Raw genomic sequence first — 26,719 nt, 5'->3', positions numbered from 1 at the left:
TGTCTGGATGGGTCTTCAGAGCACTTGGCTCAGGTTGACTGTCAATGTATTTGCAGATCACAGTCCATTTACCCATTTTCATGGTCCATAATATACTGAACAACATGCAAAAAGGTCAAAGTTCATATAAGGAAATGGTGTACATTTACATTTATTAGGCCCTAATCTATGTATTTCACAGATACCTTTCAAAGAAAGTAGGGGCGTGGATCAGAAAACCAGTCAGTATCTGGTGTGACCACCATTTGCCTCATGCAGCGTGACACATCTCCTTGTCATAGAGTTGATCAGGCTGTTGATTGTGGAATGTTGTCCCACTCCTCTTCAATATCTATGCCAAATTGCTGGATATTGGCGAGAACTGAAACACGCCGATCCAGAGCATCTCAAACATGCTGAGTATGTCTGAGTATGCAGGCCATGGAAAAACTAGGACATTTTCAGCTTCCCAGAATTGTGTACAGATCCTTACAACATGGGTCCGTGCATTGTCGCGAAACACGAGGTGATGGCGGCGGATGGATGGCGTGACAATGGGCCTCAGGATCTCTTTACGGTATCTCTGTATTTAAATTGCTATCGATAAAATGCAATTGTGTTTGTTGTCCATAGCTTATGCCTGCCCATACCATAACCCCACCGCCACCATGGGGCAACCTGTTGAAAACGTTGACACCAGCAAACCACTCGCCCACGCGGCGCAATACACATGGTCTGCGGTTGTGAGGCCTGTTGGACTTACTGCCAAATTCTCTAAAATGACGTTGGAGGCGGCTTGTTGTTGAGAAATGAACATTTGATTCTCTGGCAACAGCTCTGGTGGACATTCCTGCAGTCAGCTTGCCAATTGCACACGCCTTCAAAACCTGAGACATCTGTGGCATTGTGTGACAAAACTACACATTTTAGTGTGGCCTTTTATTGTCCCCAGCACAAGGTGCACTTGTGTAATGATCATGCGATTTAATCAGCTTCTTGATATGCCACACCTGTCAGGTGGATGGATTATCTTGGCAAAGCAGAAAAGCTCACTAACAGGGATGTAAACACAAAATTTTGACAGAAATAAGCTTTGTGTATGTATGGAACATATCTGGAATGTTTTATTTCAACTCATGAAACATGGGCCAACACTTTACATGTTGCATTCATATTTTTGTTCAGTGTAGTATAAGTCTGCAACAAATACTTTCATTAAGCAATAAGGCCCGAACAGGTGTGGTATATATGGCCAATATACCACGGATAAGTCCTGTTCCTGGGCACAATGCAACCCAAAGTACCTGGATTCAGCCCTTAGCCATGGTACGGTAGACAAGTGTGTGCCTTTCCAAATCATGTCCAATCAATTGAATTTACCATGAGACTGGAAATGTATCTCAGGTGCATCCTATTTTCATTGATCATCTTTGAGATGTTTCTACAACTTGATTGGAGTCCACTTGTGGTAAATTCAATTGATTGGGCAGGTACTTTGCGTTGCTGAAGATTTTTTAAATTTAATACATTTTAGAATAAGGCTGTAACGTAACAAAATGTGGAAAAAGTTAAGGGGTCTGAATACTTTCTGAATGCACTGTATATTGGCCACATACCACAACCCCCCCAATCTACATTCAGGACTCAAATCACCTGGTTTATAACACTCATTATAATCTGACAGGTTCATTTAATTGTGGTCAAAGTTTGGCCAGAAATGTCCTCAAAGGGGTACACCTCTCTGCTGTGAACAATTAGATTTTTTTTTTTATCCAGGATGCAAAAGTTTATTAGCCTAAAACAAACAATTGTGCGGTTTCATGAGCTAATAGTGATGCAAAATTCTGGTAACTTTCCCAAAAATCCTGGCTGAAATATTCCCGGGATCAGGAGGGAATAAGCAGGAAATCTGACATTCTCTATTCAGGATTTCTGGGGAAACCTGGGAATTTTGTAATCTTAGTTAATAAATGTATTAATATTATATTGTGTGTGTATATAAACTAGACAATACTTAATGAGGAACTTGTTTTGAATATCATTTGCAATGAAGAAAATCCATGTTTTTACCTTAACTTTCAAAACTAAAGTAATTAAGTCGTTTTATCACCAGAACTGTTTTAGCAACAAACAAGATGGAAGAAAAAGATTGAGGGAGTCAGTCAGCCATTGCCTCAAAGTCATTAAAGAAGAGAGTGAGTAACTGCAGATGTCCGTACTACTGCCAATACTCTATCACGCTAATCACTCCATAATTCTGTGTTGGCTTATTAGGAAAAAAGGAACATGCTGTATGTTGGTAGATCGATTATTCACAACTTTTCAAGTCACCACTGTTGTTACATTTTCACTATTCAACATTTTCTTGAAGAGTTTGTCTCAGCACAAATACTTGTGAAATGGGGGAAATGGAAAAACTGAAATAACAAAAAAAGGAACTTGACTCTTGCATCATAAAACAGCAGTTCCACATAACAGTTCCACATTTGGATTGTAGCCACTTTAACAACTAGAGTTGGCTCCAAGTTGATAAACCCTCAGTGAAGGAGTTATTAGACCAGCATGGACCCAGAGACAATTGGGACTGACAGTCAGAGTGTGTCAGATATGGAGGATGATGAGTGCTGGGTCCAGCTGGAGGAATACAGGCTGCTGCTGACAAAGACCATTGAGCCGTCGCAAATCACTCCCTACCTGCGGCAGTGCAAGGTGCTAAGCTGTGATGATGAGGAGCAGATATTCAATGACCCCAATCTGGTCGTCCGCCGACGCAAAGTAGGTAAGGCACTCTCTTCTATTTCAGGTTATTGAGAAAACGGTCAAGTGTTCCACTTTTTACTTTGAACTACAAGAATGAAGTTGCATTCCAGGTCATCCTTATTGCAATTGCACTGCGCATCTCAGAAGATTGCTATATATATCAATTCAGCCATTGAGAGATGTGATAATCTGCTAAATAACGATGACCTGAAATGAATGTCCATACCTTACTTTTAAACCTCAGATTCATGCTCACAGGTGCACTATTGGATATTCTTCAAAGAACTGGACACAAAGGCTATGTGGCATTCCTCGAGAGCTTGGAGCTGGACTATCCTCGACTGTATCACAAAATTACTGGCAAAGAACCTGCCCGGGTCTTCTCCATACTAGTTGGTGAGTAGCTATGAACCATCTTTCTGTAGAATAGTTGTGTTTTCCATTTAAGCTTTTATGCATTTTTTGTAAGTTACGAGTTAAATGTATTGCTAAGATCCTTTAAAGTGCCAATGTCTGACTGTGACAATGGATTTGTCCATAATATAACATCACAAGAGGTTGGTGGTGCCTTAATTGGGGAGGACGGACTCATGGTAGTGGCTGGAGCAGAATGGTATCAAACACATCATACGCATGGTTTCCATGTGTTTGATGACATTCCATTTACTCTTTTCCAGCCATTATTATTATTATGAGCCGTCCTCCCTTCAGCATCCACTGCATAACATACTCTCTCTGACATCATAGACACGGTGGGTGAGTCAGGACTGACTCAGTTCTTGATGAATGAGGTCACACGTCTGCAGAAGGGACTGCAGGAGGAACGCCGGCGCAGACAAGAGGCCGCTGCGGCTGCAGCCACGCAGGAGGACACTGTCCGCCAGCACCAGGTTAGGGAGAGGGAGCTGCGGAAGCAGCAGGAGCGCGTACATCGTATGCGGGAAGAGAAGGACCGGCTGTGGGAGGAGGTACGCCACCTGAAGGACGAGAACTACAGCCTGATGCACAATGTTACCAAGCTGAGCGAAGAGAAGAACAGTGCCCTCATGTCCAACCGTGATCTGCAGCTGGAGGTGAGATAGGGAATAGGGAGGGGGGGGATACGGCTCTGGCAAACCCAAACACAACAACTTATGACAAATGGTTAACAAAAAAATTGTATAAAAAGACCTCTGCAGTCATACATGTTGACACATTTTGTTAGAGGACAGCACAAACTCAATCAGCAACAGCGAATACAGTTTCTATGGGATTTTTATTGATCAATAGATAGAGAAGCTGAAGCACTGCCTGATGAACGCGGAGAGCGACTCGAAAATCAGAACTGTGAAACTGAAGAACGCCATGGAGCAGAGACCCAGCCAGGACAGGATGTTGCAGCTCCAGAGACACAATCATCTGCTCACAGCGCGCATCCAGGAACTGGAGGCGTCTGCTCAGGTACGTTTGATCTCTCCTCAGTCAGTTTCAGTGATCATTTCTCAACAAATGTTTGGATATGCAGTGAAATAAAAAAGACAATGCGCTGCACTGGACACATTTTGGAATAACAGCTGCCATTTTGTGCGCCGCAAGTAAAATGTATTTGCAAATAAAGTACATGTGATTTTTCAGATGCACAATTGTACCCTTTTCGCACTTCTGAGCCAAGTCGTGCTGAGCTGAGCAGAGCTGTACTGTGCTGGCTTGGTTACATCCACTATACTTTGAGGGAACTCTGCTGAAAAGGACAAAATGAAAAGAAAATATCTGAATCTGCACAGTGTGATTCAGGCCGGTACAGTAGTGTGGTAAAAGTATTGTCTTGAGTAGTGTGACAGGATTCATCTATGTTCCAACAGGGGACAGCTCCAGCCCCCTTGGATCAAGAGAGGCTGAGCGCTGAAAGTCTGGAGGACTACAAGCAGCACTCTCAGGCTCAGCACCAGGAGCTGGTCAACAATATCTACACCCTGCGTAGAGATCTGCATGATGCTGAGGCACTGCGGGATAGGGTATACATCACAGCCTGATATTTTCCACAACAATGAGCACTGTTTAGGGTTAGTTGTAGAGAAGACTACTGATTATATTAGCATCTTTAAAATATAAGTTATTCAACTGATTTTTCAACACAGGTGCAAAATGTATATCACAAATGTATATCACAAATCACGTTATTTGTGCAGAATGCTGATCCTCAGCATCGGAATTCATAAATGTCCTTATTTTTTTGTCATCTGCCCCGGCTTGTTCCTTATTCATTGGAATAGCTGTGTTAAATTGTGCAAGTTGGGTTTTCCCATGATGGAGCAAGTTCTGTTGTTCCAATTGTAGCAAGTAGGTTTGATTTATTCTTGCAGTACTTGGAGGCGAACGAGGTTCTCGACTTGAAATGCACGACATTGAAGAAGGATGCCAAAATGTATGGTGACCGAATGGAGGGTATCCTGAAACAGATGGATGAGGTTATCAGGGAGAGAGACAAGGTGAACATGGTGTGATTCTGGGACCGCGTCATACTAGGACTTCACTGACTTGGTGGCAAATCCTAACTTCCCCTTTCACTTTGTCTCCCATTGGCATCAATGCAAGACTAAGTGAACATTCAAGCGACGGTTAAGATTCGTGCCATGCCTCCCGGGTGGCACAGTGGTTAAGGGCGCTGTACTGCAGCGCCAGCTGTGCCACCAGAGACTCTGGGTTCGCCCAAAGGGTCTGTCGTAACCGGCCGCGACTGGGCGGTCCGTGGGGCGACGCACAATTGGCCTAGCGTCGTCCGGGTTAGGGAGGGTTTGGCCGGTAGGGATATCCTTGTCTCATCGCACACCAGTGACTCCTGTGGCGGGCCGGGCGCAGTGCACGCTAACCAAGGTTGCCAGGTGCACGGCATTTCCTCCGACACATTGGTGCGGCTGGCTTCCGGGTTGGATACGCGCTGTGTTAAGAAGCAGTGCGGCTTGGTTGGGTTGTGTATCGGAGGACGCATGACTTTCAACCTTCGTCTCTCCCGAGCCCGTACGGGAGTTGTACTGATGAGACAAGATAGTAGCTACTAACAATTGGGGAGAAAAGGGGGTCAAAAAAATTAAATAAATAACTAAAAGATTTGTCCCATAGTGCTTATTTTAATTTAAACCTGGAAATGAGTTTACTTCTATTTTGATCAAAATGAAAGAATTTACTATCTGTGTTGGTTGTGATCAGATGTTCATCCAACCGCACTTGCCATCTGTTTCATATAAACCACTACAGCAAAGCAAACCAAAGCCCCTGTTTTGTCTTTCCTCTATTGTTGCGGTAGGCCATCGCCTCACGAGAGGAGTACCACCAGGAGAATTGCCGGGGCCTCCAGGAGAAGGACCAGTACCGGAAACAGATTCGGGAGCTGGGTGAGCGCTGTGATGAGCTGCAGGTCCAGTTGTTCCGGACAGAGGGAGAGGTTATTGCGCTACAGACCAGGCTTCACAGACACACCTGCTCCCAACATGATGTGAGAATGGGTTCCACCAAACCGTTTCCATTCAGATCTGTTTTAATTCAAAACCTAGAATGTCACTGGATTCACTGAATTGCAAGCTTCTCAGATTCTCTCTCCGTTAATTGTTTCCATAAAAAGTTTTTGGGAAAGGATAGCCTCGGTTAGCCTTTTGATTTTGGAAACATATTTACATGAAATAACGTCTTTCGCTCTCAGACGTCAGACTTTGAGGATGGTTCCTTGCAGAGACTAAATGTAATGTGCTTCCTGATTTATAACAATGTGGTTTTATTACTTTTGAACTTTTTCTGCTGTTTTTCTGCTTTGGCAACTCATGTGTTTTCCTGTCTCTGCAACCCACTTTAGATTGAGTGTGTTTTTTCCCCTGTGTTTTCTCTGCCACAGAAAAGCCAGACCAGTGAGGAAGACTGCAAAGATAAATTAACCAAAGGCAAGAAATCTATGACAAGTGACAAATAACCATCACAGCACAAAAAAAGATATTCAATAACAGTCTAGTTCTAGTTATTGTGCTCTGGCTAATCATGAGCTTAGCTTAAGATGTGATTTGACTGTGCTTTTTTGAAATCCTAGCATTCTATGTTAGCTATTTACATGTTTTTTTTTATTTTTATCACAGCTAGTAGCGTGGAGCTGCAAAGACCGACATCAGGGGAGTATGATGTGTGCATTGCTTCGCAAGACCACCAGTTGTGTGCAGGAGGGCCCAGGGAGGAGAATACCTCAGCAGTAAGTACCTTCAATTGTTTATCTGTTGACGAGTTGAGGTCTTGACCACTTATCAGTAGTCGCGCCAACTGAACTCACTTCTCTCCATCTGGATGGAACACATGTCAAATGTTGTTTCAGTTTAAAAGGAAACCGCTGTGAAGTTAATGTGTATTGTAAATGTATTTTTCTTTGTGCCAGGAAAGAGCTCCATCAGTGGATGATGTCTTAGGTTGTAGCAAGCCCAGATCGAGGTGTAACATCTACTACAGAAGGTTGGCAAGTTCATATGTTTTAGAGAACATTTGTTGAAATCTGTATTTTGTCATAGTCTCCATAGGGGTTATCCATGGGAGTGATTTTGGTATGGCAAAGAGGCTTGTTTTATGCTGCTTGTTTTTAGAATTTTTTAAAATAATAATTGAATTCTTCAACAACAGGAAACGTGTCCTTAGGTCAAAGCCCACATGGAAGGAACACACACCTTGTCACCTGGACAACAGCAGTGGAAGTGACAACACTGACACGGATGGGATGTGACTGAGAGAGGGGGAACAGAGGAGGGGCTGGGTGACATGGCAAGGACCTTGAGACACAGGCTAGTTTACATTCTTAAACAAAACATGTTTAATTATTAAATCAATTGAAATAATCATTTTGTTGATATCATGAAGACGTTTAATCTTTATATTTTTCCAATAATATTTTTATATTTTGAACCGTGATTGCATGATGAATGTGTTTCTGTATTCAAGTTATTTGTACGAGAGACGGTATCAACACCTTCCTCTGATGTCTTTGCTTGTATCTCTTCATGTGCATTTTTAGAAGAAATGCAAAAGCAGAGGAAAGTGGGGATAATGAATGGCAAAGAAAAGTAAAGATACAATTTGTATAGAAATCTTTGATGAAGAGGCACACTTGCACTTTGTCCACAAAATGCAGACACTGTTTGGAATTTATGGACACAAGAAGTTACAATCTTTGCATTTTGTGTCACGGAATAAAATGTTTTCACAAAATGTTACATGTTGCAAATGGATGACTTGGAGCAGGGAAGAGCAACTTTGATGGGGGTAGGGGCTGAACTCATCATGAGGGGCTGCAGTGGCTCGTGGGTCTGCGAACCCACATCCATACCCACACATACAGTGCCTTGCGAAAGTATTCGGCCCCCTTGAACTTTGCGACCTTTTGCCACATTTCAGGCTTCAAACATAAAGATATAAAACTGTATTTTTTTGTGAAGAATCAACAACAAGTGGGACACAATCATGAAGCGGAACGACATTTATTGGATATTTCAAACTTTTTTAACAAATCAAAAACTGAAAAATTGGGCGTGCAAAATTATTCAGCCCCTTTACTTTCAGTGCAGCAAACTCTCTCCAGAAGTTCAGTGAGGATCTCTGAATGATCCAATGTTGACCTAAATGACTAATGATGATAAATACAATCCACCTGTGTGTAATCAAGTCTCCGTATAAATGCACCTGCACTGTGATAGTCTCAGAGGTCCGTTAAAAGCGCAGAGAGCATGAAGAGCAAGGAACACACCAGGCAGGTCCGAGATACTGTTGTGAAGAAGTTTAAAGCCGGATTTGGATACAAAAAGATTTCCAAAGCTTTAAACATCCCAAGGAGCACTGTGCAAGCGATTAATATTGAAATGGAAGGAGTATCAGACCACTGCAAATCTACCAAGACCTGGCCGTCCCTCTAAACTTTCAGCTCATACAAGGAGAAGACTGATCAGAGATGCAGCCAAGAGGCCCTTGATCACTCTGGATGAACTGCAGAGATCTACAGCTGAGGTGGGAGGCTCTGTCCATAGGACAACAATCAGTCGTATATTACACAAATCTGGCCTTTATGGAAGAGTGGCAAGAAGAAAGCCATTTCTTAAAGATATCCATAAAAAGTGTCGTTTAAAGTTTGCCACAAGCCACCTGGGAGACACACCAAACATGTGGAAGAAGGTGCTCTGGTCAGATGAAACCAAAATGGAACTTTTTGGCAACAATGCAAAACGTTATGTTTGGCGTAAAATCAACACAGCTGAACACACCATCTCCACTGTCAAACATGGTGGTGGCAGCATCATGGTTTGGGCCTGCTTTTCTTCAGCAGGGACAGGGAAGATGGTTAAAATTGATGGGAAGATGGATGGAGCCAAATACAGGACCATTCTGGAAGAACCTGATGGAGTCTGCAAAAGACCTGAGACTGGGACGGAGATTTGTCTTCCAACAAGACAATGATCCAAAACATTAAGCAAAATCTACAATGGAATGGTTCAAAAATAAACATATCCAGGTGTTAGAATGGCCAAGTCAAAGTCCAGACCTGAATCCAATCGAGAATCTGTGGAAAGAACTGAAAACTGCTGTTCACAAATGCTCTCCATCCAACCTCACTGAGCTCGAGCTGTTTTGCAAGGAGGAATGGTAAAAAATGTCAGTCTCTCGATGTGCAAAACTGATAGAGACATACCCCAAGCGACTTACAGCTGTAATCGCAGCAAAAGGTGGTGCTACAAAGTATTAACTTAAGGGGGCTGAATAATTTTGCACGCCCAATTTTTCAGTTTTTGATTTGTTAAAAAAGTTTGAAATATCCAATAAATGTCGTTCCACTTCATGATTGTGTCCCACTTGTTGTTGATTCTTGATTCTTGATTCTTCTTGATTCTTCACAAAAAAATACAGTTTTATATCTTTATGTTTGAAGCCTGAAATGTGGCAAAGGTCGCAAAGTTCAAGGGGGCCGAATACTTTCGCAAGGCACTGTATGCAGTCAGAGCCGGCACTAGCCATTTAGGGGCCCAAATAATTTTGTTGCCCAATCCATTTTAGTGGTTAATTTCCTGCAATTCTACAGTCGTGGCCAAAAGATTTGAGAATGACAAATATTAATTTTCACAAAGTCTGCTGCCTGAGTTTGTATGATGGCAATTTGCATTTACTCCAGAATGTTATGAAGAGTGATCAGAAGAATTGCAATTAATTGCAAAGTCCCTCATTGCCATGCAAATGAACTGAATCCCCCAAAAACATTTCCAATGCATTTCAGCCCTGACACAAAAGGACCAGCTGACATGTCAGTGATTCTCTCGTTAACACAGGTGTGAGTGTTGATGAGGACAAGGCTGGAGATCACTCTGTCATGCTGATTGAGTTCAAATAACAGACTGGGAGCTTCAAAAGGAGGGTGGTGCTTGGAATCATTGTTCTTCCTCTGTCAGCCATGGTTACCTGCAAGGAAACACATGCCGTCATCATTGCTTTGCACAAAAAGGGCTTCACAGGCAAGGATATTGCTGCCAGTAAGATTGCACCTAAATCAACCCTTTATCGGATCATCAAGAACTTCAAGGACAGCGGTTCAATTGTTGTGTTGAAGGCTTCAGGTCGCCCAAGAAAGTCCAGCAAGCACCAGGACCGTCTCCTAAAGTTGATTCAGCTGCGGGATCGGGGCACCACCAGTACAGAGCTCGCTCAGGAATGGCAGCAGGCAGGTGTGAGTGCATCTGCACGCACAGTGAGGTGAAGACTTTTGGAGGATGCCTGGTGTCAAGAAGGGCAGAAAAGAAGCCACTTCTCTACAGGAAAAACATCAGGGACAGACTGATATTCTGCAAAAGGTACAGGGATTGGACTGCTGAGGACTGGGGTAAAGTCATTTTCTCTGATGAATCCCCTTTCCGATTGTTTGGGGCATCCGGAAAAAAGCTTGTCCGGAGAAGACAAGGTGAGCGCTACCATCAGTCCTATGTCATGCCAACAGTAAAGCATCCTGAGACCATTCATGTGTGGGGTTGCTTCTCAGTCAAGGGAGTGGGCTCACTCACAATTTTGCCTAAGAACACAGCCATGAATAAAGAATGGTACCAACATATCCTCCGAGAGCAACTTCTCCCAACCATCCAGGAACAGTTTGGTGACGAACAATGCCTTTTCCAGCATGATGGAGCACCTTGCCATAAGGCAAAATTGATAACTAAGTGGCTCGGGGAACAAAACATCTATATTTTGGGTCCATGGCCAGGAAACTCCCCGGACCTTAATTCCATTGAGAACTTGTGGTCAATCCTCAAGAGGCAGGTGGACAAACAAAAACCCACAAATTCTGACAAACTCCAAGCATTGATTATGCAAGAATGGGCTGCCATGTGTTAATTGACAGCATGCCAGGGTGGATTGCATCAACTTCACGTAATTGTCAATAAACGCCTTAGACACTTATGAAATGCTTGTAATTATACTCTAGTATTCCATAGTAACATCTGACAAAAATATCTAAAGACACTGAAGCGGCAAACTTTGTACAAATTTATATTTGTGTCATTCTCAATATTTTTGGCCATGACTGTACACATTTTGCAATTTTGTAACACATTTTATTCCATTCTACTCATTTTGTCATTGGGCAGAGAGAAAAATTCTAACTCTCAATAGTAAGTTGAGACTGAGCTCCAAATATATGTGTATATATATATATATATATACACACACACACACACATAGATACAGTTGAAGTCGGAAGTTTACATACACCTTAGCCAAATACATTTAAACTCAATTCCTGACATTTAATCCTAGTTAACATTCTCTGTCTTAGGTCAGTTAGGATCACCACTTTATTTAAAAAATGTGAAATGTCAGAATAATAGTAGAGAGAATTATTTATTTCAGCTTTTATTTCTTTCATCACATTTTCAGTGGGTCAGACGTTTACATACACTCAATTAGTATTTGGTAGCATTGCCTTTAAATTGTTTAAATCTGGTCAAATGTTTTGGATAGCCTTCTACAAGCTTTCCACAATAAGTTGGGTGAATTTTGGCCCATTCCTCCTGACAGAGCTGGTGTAACTGAGTCAGGTTTGTAGGCCTCCTTGCTCGCACACGTTTTTTTCAGTTCTGCCCACAAATTTTCTATGGGATTGAGGTCAGGGCTTTGTGATGGCCACTCCAATACCTTGACCTTGTTGTCCTTAAGCCATTTTGCCACAACTTTGGAAGTATGCTTGGGGTCCATTTGGAAGACCCATTTGCGACCAAGCTTTAACTTAACTGAAGTCTTGAGATGTTTCTTCAATATATCCACGTGGATTGCATCAGTCCCTCCTGCAGCAAAGCACCCCCACAACATGATGCTGCCACCCCCGTGCTTCACGTTTGGGATGGTGTCCTTTGGCTTGCAAACCTCCCCCTTTTCCCTCCAAACATAACGATGGTCATTATGGCCAAACAGTTTGATTTTTGTTTCATCAGACCAGAGGACATTTCTTCAAAAAGTACCATCTTTGGCCCCATGTGCAGTTGCAAACCGTTGTCTGGCTTTTTTATGGAGGTTTTGGAACAGTGGCTTCTTCCTTGCTGAGCAGCCTTTCAGGTTATGTCGATATAGGACTTTTTTTACTGTGGATATAGATACTTTTGTACCTGTTTCCTCCAGCATCTTCACAAGGTCCTTTGCTGTTGTTCTGTGATTTTTTTGTACTTTTTGCACCAAAGTACGTTCACCTCTTGGAAACAGAACGAGCCTCCTTCCTGAGTGGTATGATGGCTGCGTGGTCCCATGGTGTTTATACTTGTGTACTATTGTTTGTACAGATGAACGTGGTACCTTCAGGCGTGTGGAAATTGCTTCCAAGGATGAACCAGATTTGTGGAGGTCTACAATTTTTTTTCTGAGGTCTTGGCTGATTTCTTTTGATTTTCCCATGATGTCATGAAAACATTTTTTGGAAAATGACTTGTGTCATGCACAAAGTAGATGTCCGACTTGCAAAAAATATAGTTTGTTAACACGACATTTGTGGAGTGGTTGAAAAACAAGTTTTAATGACTCCAACCTAAGTGTATGTAAACTTCTGACTCTATATACTGACTCTATATACCTGATATACCACGGATGTCAGCCAATAAGCATTCAGGGCCCGAACCACCCAGTTTATATATATATAGACAGTGCATTCAGAATGTATTCAGCCCCCTTGACTATTTCCACATGATTAAATAAAGGTTTTTCCTCATCAATCTACACACAATACCCAGTAAACATCAACAGCTTTTTTTGTGTGGAAAAAGTATAAAAAGAGAAAACAGAAATACCTTATTTACATAAGTATTCAGACCCTTTGCTATGAGACTGAGACTTTATCTCAGGTGTGTTTACCTCAGGTGTGTCTACCTGTGTTAAATTAAATTGATTGGACATGATTTAGAAAGGCACACACCTGTCTATATAAGGTCCCACATTTGACAGTGCATGTCAGAGCAAAAACTAAGCCATGATGTCGAAGGAATTGTAGGTAGATCTGGGGAAGGGCACAAAACAATTTATGCAGCATTGAAGGTCCCCTAGAACACAATGGCCTCCATCATTCTTAAATGGAAGAAGTTTGGAACCACCAAGACTCTTCCTAGAGCTGACCGCCCAGCCAAACTGAGCAATCGGTGGAGAAGGACCTTGGTCAGGGAGGTGACTAAGAATCCAATGGTCACTCTGACAGAGCTCCAGAGTTCCTCTATGGAGATGGGAGAACCTTCAAGAAGGACAACTATCTCTGCAACACTCTACCAATCAGGCCTTTATGGAAGGGTGGCCCGACAGAAGCCACTCTTCAGTAAAGGGCTCATGACAGCCTGCAAGATTCTCTAGTCTGATGAAACCAAGACTGAACTCTTTGGCCTGAATGCTAAGCGTCACGTCTGGAGGAAACCTGGCACCATCCCAACAGTGAAGCATGGTGGTGGCAGCATCATGCGGTGGAAATGTTTTTCCGCAGCAGGGACTGGGAGACTAGTCAGGATTGAGGGAAAGATGAACGGCGCAAAGTACAGAGAGATCCTTGATGAAAACCTGCTCCAGAGCGCTCAGGACCTCAGACTGGGTCGAAGGTTCCCCTTCCAACAGGACAACGACCCTAAGTACACAGCCAAGACAACGCAGGAATGGCTCTGGGACAAGTCTCTGAATGTTCTTGAGTGGCCCAGTCAGAGCCCGGACTTGAACCCGATCGAACATCTTTGGAGTGACCTGAAAATAGCTGTGCAACGACGCTCCCCATGCAACCTGACAGAGCTTGAAAGGATTTGCAGAGAGAAACTTTCCAAATACAGTTATGCCAAGCTTGTAGTGTCATACCCACGAAGACTCGAGGCTGTAATCACTGCCAAAGGTGCTTCAACAAAGTACTAAGTAAAGGTTCTGAATACTTATGTAAATATGATATTTCAGTTTTTTATTTTTAATACATTTGCAAAAATGTCTAAAAAGCTGTTTTTGCTCTTTCATTATGGGCTATTGTGTGTAGATTGACGAGGGGAATTTTTTTTCATCCATTTTAGAATAAGGCTGTAATGTAACAAAATGGGGTCTGAATACTTTCAGAAAACACTGTATATACAGAATACTATATGTTGTCATTTTTAAAAATGTGTTTAACCTTTTATTTAACTAGGCAAGTCAGTTAAGAACAAATTCTTATTTACAATGATGGCCTACCCCGGACAAACCCTAACCTGGACACTGCTGGACCAATTGTGCGCCTCCCTATGGGACTCTCAATCACGGCCGATTATGATACCGCCTGGAATCGAACCAGGGTCTGTATTGACGCCTCTAGCACTGAGATCCACTGCCTCACATACTGACCACACCGCTTGCGTCGCGTGTGCGAGCGTTGCAAAATAAAGTTAAACATACATGTTATTCAATTATTACACCCACACTGTTCGCGCATGCCAACGAGCGTCTGCGTTGTCAAGGGCTAAAATAGAAGTCTGTTCTATTTGTGACACTGATCGCGGTGCAAGTCCTACCTTTCCCATCTCCTCATTGATTTATAGAAGCTAATACCCACACGCCATCTCCTCATTGGTTACGTGGGTGATTGAAAGACGAACTGAGATCGGTCGTGGTCATGGTAATACTATTAGATGCCAATCGCCATATAAAGTCCAGAGAAGAAAAATCCTGAAAGGAGGAGTGATGACTAGAAATGATTCGGTTGGCTCTTTTATGTGTGGATTAATTGTCGGAGTAGAGGACCTTGTGCATTTCAGGTAAAATAACATCTCAACGTTTATATCCCAGGACAAATTAGCTAGCAACAGCAAGCCAACTAAATAGGACAAATTACCCAGCAACTGCAAGCTAGCTAGCTATATTGCCATAATTGTTTAATGCTTTTCGACCTGTCTCCAAATTAATATAATTGGTTCAGAGTTTGTTTCGATATTTCAACCTGCACGTCGTGATCGCATTTGGTGTGGGGGGACAAAATCAATTTGCGCAAGATGGCGCACGTGCGCGACCGGTTTGGGTAAGGTGTCCTGTGCAACTCAGGAGCCCCCTTTTACTCCACCCATTCCATTGGCAGCGGAATCACATCACATGTGCTTACTGCACTACAGAAAATCTGCTAACCAAACAACAGTGTAGGGCATGCTCACTGAATTATAAGGCAACTACACTCAAAAATCGAAGTTTTTTCGATTTTTCACAGACCTCAAAAGTCATCCACTGATGTGGTTTCACAGACCTCAAAAGTCATCCCCTGAAGTGGTTTAAGCATTTTTCTATAGAGAAAAGTGTGAAAAAATTTGATAACCCAGAAAAAAATGGGGGACATCCGAAACCTGGAAAAATGAAGAAAATTGAATTTGGGAAGAAAACATAAGTAGGCAAAAAAAAAAAGGATGTTTTTTGCCGTGCATGACTGCACTTTAGAATGTGTGTCATCTTGCAGGACAGCATGGGGCAAGTTGTGGGCCAATATTGAATATGCACCCAAGAGTGAAGAGAGGTTGGGCCATCCTAGAAATGTTTTAGTGACATGTAATATAATATATACAATTTAGTAGACGCTTTTATCCAAAGCATTTTTACTTATGCCTGGGAATCGTACCCAATATCCTGGCAATGCAATGCAAGATGCATGACAGGGTTATAAATGCTTTGTGAAGCCTCAATTTAGTATTATTTAAATGGCCTTTATTAAGAGGTGCTTATGCCATCCTTTATAAAGCACAGGTTTAAGTTATATTTGACATAGTGCGTTGTCACATTTGACATTGGTAGTTATGTCACACAGTTATGCCAGATTTATGAACCTTTTATAAACCATGACATATGGTTATAGATTTCTAACACATTTATGTAGTGTTTATGAAGGCTTTATGAGCTGCATGTCATTTAAAGCGGGATATTACCTTAAACATCCTGTGTGGTGTGCTTATTCTTTTACCAGGTACAGCAGGAATATCTGTCAATGGAATTACACTGGTCACTCAAAACAACAGAGTATAAATAGCACTCACTTTGTGATTAGGGACTGCAAAAATACTTTACGAGATATAGTCCCAACACAAATCTAGGGTTGCTACCCAAGCCGTCTGGTCGTTCATTATATCGGTTCGGTTGCCAGAGATGCGACCCATTCGTTGCCTGTTTTTTTGCTAAATATATGGACGTTTTATTGTAAATGCGAACTCCTCAGAGCGTCGGATAGGTTGTTTTGGAGTGTGAATTCGACTGGATTTAGGACCACGTGGACACCACAGAGCGGGCTGACAGGCTGTGTGAAGGCTAAGCTTCTGGAAGGCTGGTTGGACCAGAAGTGAGAGCTGAGCATAGATCACTGTACTCGTTAAGCTCTTTCACCACCGAGTTGAAACAGGAACAGAAACGGGCTGGTCTTTAGTTGACTGATGTAGCTGGCAAGGCAACTGCTATTTAACTTAACTGAAAGAAAATGTGTGTTTATTCGCAATGCCGAGCTAGTTAGCTGAGTTAGCTCTCGACTGACGTGAATGAATAAGCTACGCTACTGAGTAGCTACCACAGCCAGGTCAGCTCTAGCCTCTAGTTATCTGGCAGGTAGCAAAATGGGGTGGCTATTACTATTATTGTAACTAAACTGTAAAGCCTCCGAAATTCGCACATTGTTTGTTGACTAGCGTAAACAGTCGAGGACACTGATTTCCCATGAAATAATCAAGTTGTATTTTATTTGGAAGAACAGACAGTGCACTGACCCGCCACACAAAACGCCTTCCCAATAACTCCCCCAGCATACCTCCGCATCCTCACATACAGTAACTCATTTGCATAACATTGTGTGATAGGCTGAGAGACTTTAGAATGTGTAAAACCTTACATTGCCCGCTTCTTAAACTGGATAAACACACAAAAAAGAACCTCTGAGAAGTGTACAGTAACCAAACACATTCAGAATGCATTGACCAAGTTCAACACAAAACCCTCTTGCCAAACAGGTCTCTGAATAGTTATTTGGGGTCTACCTCCCTGACCCATGTGATCTTCTGCTGCAATTGACTCAGGTGCTTGACCCGTCTCAAAGGAGACACATTCTCTTCAGGTGCACAGGGCAACTCAGTGTTCACATCCGTTTGCGTGGTACGAGTCTCTGTGTCTTTGACTGAGCTTTCAGTCCTGACAGTGTCCAGTTCCCATTCCACTGAGGCATTAACATCCCCTGGGGCCCACAGTCTCACAATGTCCCCCACCCTTCTCTTGAAGGATAAACTAGGCAAAATTGGTTGCTTTTTCCTCGGGGGGTAGTATTGTCTTATAAGGCATAAATGAGTCAATGCTCAACTCAGTCTCTTGTCCCGTGCCAGTGACCTCATGCTCTGAAACAACCCCAAAGTAAGGTTTGAGCCTGTTGTAGTGTGTAACAGATGTGAAACGGCTAGCTTAGTTAGCGTGGGCGCTAAATAGCGTTTCAATCAGTGACGTCACTTGCTCTGAGACCTTGAAGTAGTAGTTCCCCTTGCTCTGCAAGAGCCGCGGCTTTTGTGGAGCGATGGGTAACGATGCTTCGAGGGTGACTGTTGATGTGTGCAGAAGGTCCCTAGTTCGCGCCCGGGTATGGGCGAGGGGACGGTCTAAATTTGTACTGTTACAAGTGCACCACGGCACCAGTCCATTACACTGTATTACTCCATACAGCACCTCTGACAGTTCCTTTGCAATTTTGAAAGGACCCTTGAATTTCTTTCTCTTGTTTGGGCGACAACCCCTTTTTCCTCTGGTAGTCTCGAAACCACACACACTCATCTTCCTCATACCTCTGGGGTGTCACCTTAAGATCAAAGTATAGCTTTTGTTTACCTGTGGCTTTTAGGCGATTTCTCTTTACAGCTTAAATACCCTTGCACCTTTTGCACATACTGAGAAACATACTGTTTCCTTCATTTTGTGTTCCCATAACAACATCAACCAATAAAGTAATTTCACTGCCGAACAGCACCATGTATGGTGTGAACCCCGTGGAAGATTGAACACTGCTCCTGTATGCCATCAACACATATGGGAGTATCTCATCCCAATTTCTTTGATTGTCATCAAGAAAAAGTGACAGCATGTTGATCAAAGTTCTTTGAATTTTTTTCCCACTTAACCATCTGATTGTGGGTTGTACGGAGTGGTTCGTGTTTTGTTCATTTGTAAAAGATTGCACATTTCTATAAAAAAGACTACAATCAAAATGTCGCCCCTGGTCGCTATGGATAGAGCGAGGAACGCCTAGCTTCAACACAAATTCCTCTACTAGCTTCTTGGGCACTGTTACTGTTTCCTGAATGGGTATGGTATATGCCTCTGACCACCTAGTAAAGCCATCTCTGTAAACGGACCCATTAAGTCTGCAGCTATCCTTTCAAAAGGGCGGCCTGTGACAGAACTTGTCATGGGTGCTCTGGGGGCTGGGCCCTGTAACTTGTATGCAGTGCACAACACAGCCCTTACACAACCGCTTTATGGCCCTCTGCCAGCCTGGCCAATACAATCTTGCTCTGATTTTACTGGTGAGTTTTTCAATTCCCAAATGGCGTCCTGTTGTGTCATTGTGGATATCTCATGTATGCGCTCATCTGGTACAACCCCTCTCCAGATGGTGTCATCTGTCTCATAGTTTTGACTCTTAAGGCATAACACCCCATTCTTCACATGTAATGCCCCCCACACTTGTCTGATATCTTTAATTGGGAGACTACTGGGTCTCTATCCTGTGATTCCAGAAGGAAAGCTGCATTTTTGGGTACTGCCTGGCTTGTTTGAGCTCCAACCAAAGGCTAAATAGTGACATCCTGAGGCTTGTTGACGACGGCTCTCAGATTGACAGTGGCCTCCTGTGAGATGGCTGTGTCTACACTCTCTGTATATGTGTGCCGGCGTGATACACCATCTGCAATACTGTGCAGTCTCCCTGGCCTGTGGACAATATCATAGTCAAACTGATCCAGTTTCTCTAACCATGTAGTCAACTGTTCCTCAGGTTGTTTGAAGTTACTCAGCTTCCTCAGTTAGCTTGGATCAGTTCTCAGTAGAAATGTCCTCTCCAGCAAAAAGTGTGGAGAGGACGAAACGCTACCACAGCAAGAAGCTACTTCTTGGTAGTTGAATACTTCCTCTTCTGTTTTGACAGTGCCCGACTAGCATATGCTACTACTCTCTATGCCTGTATCACATGCCCCAGTATCTATTATGAAATCTAGATTTGGGTCCGGAAAGCAAGGATGGGGGATGTGGTAAGCTCAGACTTTACGTGATTTAAAGCCCCTTCACATGCTGCTTTCCACTCAAAAATGTTCCCCTTATCTGTCAATCTGTACAACGGCCCCCCGCCATGGCTGCAAAATCTGGTGTGAACCTCCTGTATTATGACGCCAGGCCTAAAAAGCTTCTTGCCTCTGTGAGTGACTTGAGGCTAGGCCATGACCTGACTGTCTCTGTTTTCATGGGGTCAGTGGACCCTCCCTCAGCCTGAGATGATGTGTCCCAGGTAGCTCACCTGCGACCTGAACAAATGGCACTTAGATGGCTTCACCTGAAGTCCCGCCTGCTCCAATCCGCTGAAAACCTCGTCTAAACGCTTCACATGCTCTAGGAATGTACGACCAAACACTATGATGTTGTCTAAGTACACCAAACATGTTGTGTAACTTGTGTAACCTAGCGTTTTATAGTGTCTAATACATGCATTACTATTAATTGAGAGGTTGGTTATCCTCCCACAATGTACGGAAGAAATGTCAAGCTATCAGTGGCGATTCATCGAAAGCCCCCTTTTAAAACCACCCGTGACAAAATTGACATTTTATGCCAAAGAGACCCACGGTAAGCCGGACGTCTTGAATGGTTAAAGAGATCAGAAACCATGAAGCGTTGAAATTGCTACGAAATCTACAAACTAAAGAACAATTACTGCAGCTGTTTAAATACTTTAGTCTGGTAAACGCAGTCAATCTAAGAACATTTCCAAATGGTATTCTGAAGTATCCATTATAACAACTAAAACCACGAAAGACCTTGGGACTTATGGGGAACGCAACCAGAGACTCTCTGATGAACTACTATCCAGCAGACGGACCTGCGACCACAGAGAGGGACAGCAAAGTTTATGGCCGATGAGCACCGATGCGTTTTATCTATAATTTCTCTTCATTATTTCTCTTCATGTGACAAGGATCGAAAAGGATTTGCCAGTAGATTGTCGACATGATGATGACTGCTAGCTAAGACTTTGAAAGTATGATGTTGACATGATCAGTTCAATCAAAGCTACTGTACATATAACGTGATTTGACGTCATTTTATCTGTGGCCAATGACCTTGAGCCTTCTTGGATGGGCACTTCTAATGTATCTCTATGTCAATACCCAAAGGACTCAAATTCTCGCGGTCACCCCTTAGACTTCGCGGTGACATTGTTTCCCCATGACTGACAGAACACTGAGCCAATCACGGTGCAACACTGTATTTTTTGCTGGCTTGCCCCACCACCACAGAAAGCACTGAGCTAGGCTGAAACACCTGCATTTTGAGGCTGCCTTACTCAAGAAAATAAAAAAGAGACCATGTTTGTATGCGGCTTTATTAACTCAATGATATATATATTTTTAACATTGTTTGCAAACTGATATGTGACACCTATTAATGCCAAAATAACATGCAAAACAAGCAATTTTTTGTTAAAAATGTGGGGCTCAAACCAGGTGGGGTTCTGCTGGGGCTGCACAGTCCTGGCCCTGGGGGTCTGCTGTACTGTTGTCTCTCTGGCCTTGGCCTAACACACCTGAAACCAATAATGAATGTTTCACTAAGATCCTAAAGCTGAGTGGGGTGTGTTGTGTTGGGGCGCTACAGGGCCGTGGACCCCTAGGGGCAGGACGAGGCGACCCAGCTATATTGTGTATAAAGAGCTCTACACTTCTATTAGGCCTATGATATGAATTATATGGAGGGTGTACTGTTTCTGTGTGTTAATGGGTAGGTGTGTGTTTTCATTCAACTTTTGTTTACCAAACCTTTCCATTTAGACATAAAAAAAAAAGATGGGAAGGAAGTTGTGTTGGGAGAGAGTTGAGTTATTGACTTGACTGGTGGGGGTCAGGCATGTAGGTGGCTCAGATTGGCTGGGCGGTCTGGCTGAAATTTGATATAGAGGATGTCTTAAAGACAATCAAAAGTTGTCTTTGTACTTTATTTGTAAGAGCTGTTAATTTGTTAGGCTATTGGTTAAAGATGCAACACAATATGTATTATTGAATTATCATGGATCTGGTTCAGTCTTATCAATCACTTAAACATATTTAATCATCTCTTCCCTAGCTTGATGACTGTGGGCATTTTTGCTTACTTCTTGTTGTTCTACATAGAGACTGCTAGAAGGGCCGTCATATTAGATTGTGTAGAAATTCAGGAAATGTGCTTTAGATGCCCCCAAATATGGGAGGGCCCCCCTGTCAAGTTATGTCCCCCTTTGCAAATAGCGATGTTGGGTGATTTAAAAAGTCATAGACAATCAATCAATAATATGACAGTCTTAGCAAACATTTATTTGTATTTTTATGTACAATATGTAGAATCAATGAGAATAGAATGGTTCAGAATGTTTGTGAAACGTCACAGCACAGTTGAAAATTATATGGCAAATTGATATCAAAACTGGATGGTGTTCAGAGATAGATGGGAGGGGTTGAGTGGAGCTGAAGGATGGGACTAAAAACAAACATAAGATAACTATTGTAAAATATACTGTGTCTGTAAAATTTATATAGTTTGTGGTTGATTTTACAAATACGGGCAAATGTTTTGGAAAATGAAACCTCTTGAAACTGCTTTTTATCTATATCAATATTTTCTTCACTTTTCTTCACTCTGTCTGGAAACAAGATCCTAATAGTGGCTGAGACCATATAATTTAAGAATATCAAGATTTTTATTGGTTTTCCCAAATACCAGAGAGGAAATGTCATTACCACAACATTATAAAATTTGCTATTATTGTTGAAATGGAAATTACATAAATTGTGCAAATGTCACACCTGCGCCCACTCTCCCGAGCCGCAGGCTGCCCAGCACTACGCACTCCTGCCACCATCATTACACACACCTGTTTCCCTCGTCACGCGCATCAGTGTGGACTCGCCTGGACTCAATCACCAGCTTTCATTACCTCCCCTATATCTGTCTGTTCACGAGGTTGTTCCCCGCTTCAGCACATTGTCGTCATGTCGTTTTGTTCCCCCGTGTTCTGGCACGTTCCCCCCTGTTCACTCCCTCGTCGTCCGGGTTAGGGAGGGTTTGGCCGGTAGGGATCTCCTTGTCTCATCGCGCACTAGCGACTCCTGTGGCGGGCTGGGCGCAGTGCACGCTAACCAGGTCGCCAGGTGCATGGTGTTTCCTCCGACACATTGGTGTGGCTGGCTTCCGGGTTGGATGCGCGCTGTGTTAAGAAGCAGTACGGCTTGGTTGGGTTGTGTTTCGGAGGACGCATGGCTTTCGACCTTCGTCTCTCCCGAGCCCGTACGGGAGTTGTAGCGATGAGACAAGATAGTAACTACTAACAATTGGATACCACGAAATTGGGGAGAAAAGGTGGGGTATATATATATTTTTTAAACAAAAATAAAATCACTCCCTGTACCTGCTCATCTCCAGCGTCAGTTCTTACACCAAAGCTATTTTATGTAACATTTCAGTCTTTTTTTTTTTGTTCTTAATTATACATATTCATCATTGTCATGTCTAAATGTCCACATATGCTTTGAAGATACTCAGAAACATGTATTTAACATTACTTTTGAAATTATCTTAAGAACAATATTATAAGGTGCACATGTGAAAAATCATTAATATCAATTAGAATTTAATACACCTTTGCCTCAAAAATATGTACCGTGACAGCAATGACTAAGCATTGTGGTAATAACTGAGTGTGGTGGAAATTACATTTCATATAAAACTGATGAAAAATATCTTTAAACATTTTGTCACAGTTGTACATGTTTAATTTGATTGAAGATATAGAACAGACCATTTGTTCCTATTCATCCCAAAGGTGTTCGATGGGGTTGAGGTCAGGGCTCTCTGTGCAGGCCAGTCAAGAACTTCCACACCTGTAATGTATACGCTGGGAGTTGGAACGCAAGTGCAGGTGGTGAGTTTAATCATAAACGGACCAATACATCAAACATGAGTAGTGTACAGACATAAAACACATAGTTCCATTCCCCAGGCAGTATTGACTAAGGGAGTGACAGATATAGGGGAGGTAATCAGTGAAGTGATGGAGTACAGGTGTGCCTAATGATGAATACCAGGACCGGTGGTTAGTAAACCGGTGACGTCGAACGCTGGAGGGGAGGAGTGAGATTAGATGTGATAACACCGATCTCAACAAACCATTTCTGTATGGACCTCGCTTTTTGCACGGGGGCATAGTCATGTTGAAACAGAAAAGGGCCTTCCTCAAACTGTTGCCACAAAGTTGGAAGCACAGAATCATCTAGAATTTCATTGTATGCTGTAGTGTTAAGCTTTCCCTTCACTGGAACTAAGGGGCCTAGCCCAAACCATGAAAAGCAGCCCCAGACCATTATTCCTCCTCCACCAAACTTTATAGTTGGCAGTCTGCATTGCGGCAGGTAGCGTCCTCCTGTCATCCACCAAACCCAGATTCGTCGGTCAGACTGCCAGATGGTGAAGCGTGATTCATCACTCCAGAGAATGCGTTACCACTACTCCAGAGTCCAATGGCGGCTAGCTTTACACCACTCATTGTGCATGGTGGTCTTATGCTTGTGTTCGGCCATGGAAACCCATTTCATAAAGCCTCCGACGTTGCTTCCAGAGGCAGTTTGGAACTCGGTAGTGAGTGTTACAACGTAGGACAGACTAATTATTTTCAGGTCTTAAGGTAAGTAAACATGTATGAACTAGTACATTTTGTCATTTAGCCACCACATTCTGCCCTTACATCACAGCTCATTATGTGGTGGTAATGACATGTGGTGGGAATGATATTTTAACAGTATTTGGTCATAAATAGCAGGGATTCTAGCGTGCTAACTCCAGTTGAAGGGCTAGCATACAATGTATCCTAAAATACACATAATTAAAACATAATTTCAAAAATCTAACTATATTTATTTATCTTTATATTTCTATAATTTCTTGGCATCAAAATTGGAATTCCCCTCATGACATCAATGTGCTCCACTGTCATTATTCATGTCCATGGTAACCAAGTAAACAAACTTGAAAAAGATTATCATGTAATTTATTATTATTCTGACATTTCACATTCTTAATATGAAGTGGTGATCCTAACTGACCTAAGACAGGGAATTATTACTATGATTAAATGTCAGGAATTGTGAAACTGAGTATAAATGTATTTGGCTAAGGTGTATGTAAAACTTCCGACTTCAACTGTGTGTGTGTGTGTGTGTATATATATATATATATATATATATATATATATATATATATATATATATATATAAAATATTTTTTTATTAAGTCCCCCACCACTTCTAAAACCGAAGTTGCACCCCTGATTTTCTCCCTACCTCGACTGCACTGTCTTCTGCAGCAGCAGCTGGTCTGTCGGTGCTAAGCCTAGCATCATTTCTCAGCACAGTCAGTCACATCACTTGGACCAGCAGAACCAGAACTTTTACCAAAGGAGTTGGTTCATTTCACACACTTAGCAGCATTGGTATCAAGATCCTTTCTTTTTGTCTCTAACCATTTTGGTACCACCTTTTCATTTTTTTTACGATCCTTGATCTGGGCTGACTGATGACATTGAGTCAATGCAGGTCTGTTTGCTGATGCGTGTTTGAATGTGAATGTGAATTTTTGCACAACCTCAGTCAATCAGAAAACGGGGCCGGCCGTTGTCCACTGATCAGGCAAACGTTGAAATATACAATGAACTCAAAAGTATTGGGACAGTCACATTTTTTTGGTTTTGTCTCTTTGAAATGATAGACTGCAGTCAAAATGCAGACTCAGCTTTAATTTGAGTTTATTTTCATCCATAACTTGTGAACGGTTTAGAAATTACAGTCCCCCCCCAATTTATATGACCAAAAGTATTGGGACAAAATTCACTTGTGTATTAATTAAAGTAGTCAAAAGTTAATAATTTGTTCCCATATTTATAGCACGCAATTACTACATCAAGCTTTTGACTACACATTTTGTTGGATGTATTTAAATGTGAATAATAAGTGAGAAAGTTACAGATGCACAAATATCATACCCCCCCCCCCCCAAAATGCTAACCTCCCCTGTTATTGTAATGGTGAGAGGTTAGCATGTCTTGGGGGTATGATATTTGTGCGTCTGACTTTCTCCCTCATTGTTATTCACGATTCATTCAGGATTATCCGTAATGATGGTAGCATCCACATTAATGTAGAAGTGTCCAGAAACACTTCTTATTTACAGTAAAAATACCTCCAACGACACAATTCATTATTTACCTTTCAATAATCTGAAACAACCACAACAAACAGCAAATGCGTCCAACAAATTTGTAGAGTGACTACATCAAGCGTGTTGATTGTGTGCTTTAAATATGGGACCAAATACCTAGCTTCTTACAAATTTGTCCCAATACTGTTGGTCCCCTAAAATGGGGGGACTATGTACAAAATGGGCTGCAATTTCTAAACAGTCCACCCGATATGGATGAAAATACCCTTAAATTATAGCTGACAGTCGGCGCTAACCACAGTCATTGTCTCATTTCCAATTCAAAGTGCTGGGGTACAGAGCCCAAACAACAAAACATTTGTCACTGTGACAATACTTTTGGAGCTGTACATAATGACAAAAGAGGATTTTTTATTTTTTTTTGTGAATAGATTTTTTGTTGTTGTCAATTTTGACCAGCCAACCCAACAAAATGATGGTTGGGCACATCTGCCACTTGCCAGAATTGCCTGATGGCCAGTCTGTCCGCCCGTGATAATTGCTGACCAACTTCTAAATCGCATTAACCTTTTGACATTACAGATTTCCTGGGAAGCCCTCCAATCCAATGTCCCAAGGATGTACAAGCTACTCTGGACAACATGTGCCGCTCAGCAATCTTTTCGAGAATGAAGCTTCAAAATTCTTCAGTTGATTTCCTCTATTGTGAGACAAGTCAGGGTGTCATATTTAGTTAGGGATACATTACAGTATTGATATGTTTGGTTTATCTGTAGTACCTTGATACCTCCAAGATGCAGTAAGGTTCTTATCACTGAGTATCATAACTCTCATCTGTCAATGAGTAAATTGGTGAGCAAATGCACATTCTATACTGTTTCTTACTATTGTTTGTTTTCCTACATTCTGTTATTGTACAGCGTTTTACTTTTCTATGTTTCCTCAGATTGTATGCACATTGATTCAATGAACAGTTCTGTAACTGAAACCCAAGGAGTAGTCACATTACTTGATTTTGTTTTGA

The 26,719-nt window shown here is 42.2% G+C and overlaps 1 protein-coding gene across 4 annotated transcripts; it reads left to right on the top strand.

Annotated features, from left to right (window-relative positions):
* Window positions 1-2,362: 2,362 nt before the first annotated feature.
* On the top strand, window positions 2,363-26,683 carry LOC110535743 (caspase recruitment domain-containing protein 9). Of its 4 annotated transcripts, none has more exons than XR_016484502.1 (12): window positions 2,428-2,754; window positions 2,998-3,135; window positions 3,487-3,812; window positions 4,009-4,179; window positions 4,581-4,733; window positions 5,082-5,207; window positions 6,023-6,211; window positions 6,605-6,650; window positions 6,840-6,949; window positions 7,130-7,203; window positions 7,369-7,526; window positions 26,278-26,683. XR_016484502.1 is itself a non-coding variant. In XM_021620969.3 (11 exons), the coding sequence occupies exons 1-11, from the start codon at window positions 2,542-2,544 to the stop codon at window positions 7,466-7,468; spliced, it is 1,650 nt and encodes a 549-aa protein (XP_021476644.2). In that variant the 5' UTR covers window positions 2,363-2,541; the 3' UTR covers window positions 7,469-7,950. The 4 variants fall into 4 exon arrangements, 2 of the variants coding, with proteins under 2 accessions (XP_021476644.2, XP_090046362.1); XR_016484501.1 differs by having other exon boundaries at window positions 2,428-2,758; XM_021620969.3 differs by lacking the exon at window positions 26,278-26,683 and having other exon boundaries at window positions 2,363-2,758; window positions 7,369-7,950.
* The last annotated feature ends 36 nt before the right edge of the window (window positions 26,684-26,719 follow it).

The sequence above is a fragment of the Oncorhynchus mykiss genome, chromosome 11 (genome assembly GCF_057628025.1).
Source record: "Oncorhynchus mykiss isolate SJ-2025 chromosome 11, ASM5762802v1, whole genome shotgun sequence".
In the NCBI taxonomy this organism is placed as follows: domain Eukaryota; kingdom Metazoa; phylum Chordata; class Actinopteri; order Salmoniformes; family Salmonidae; genus Oncorhynchus; species Oncorhynchus mykiss.
The sequence above is the reverse complement of the archived record's forward strand: the minus strand, read 5'-3'. Positions and strand labels throughout refer to the sequence as shown.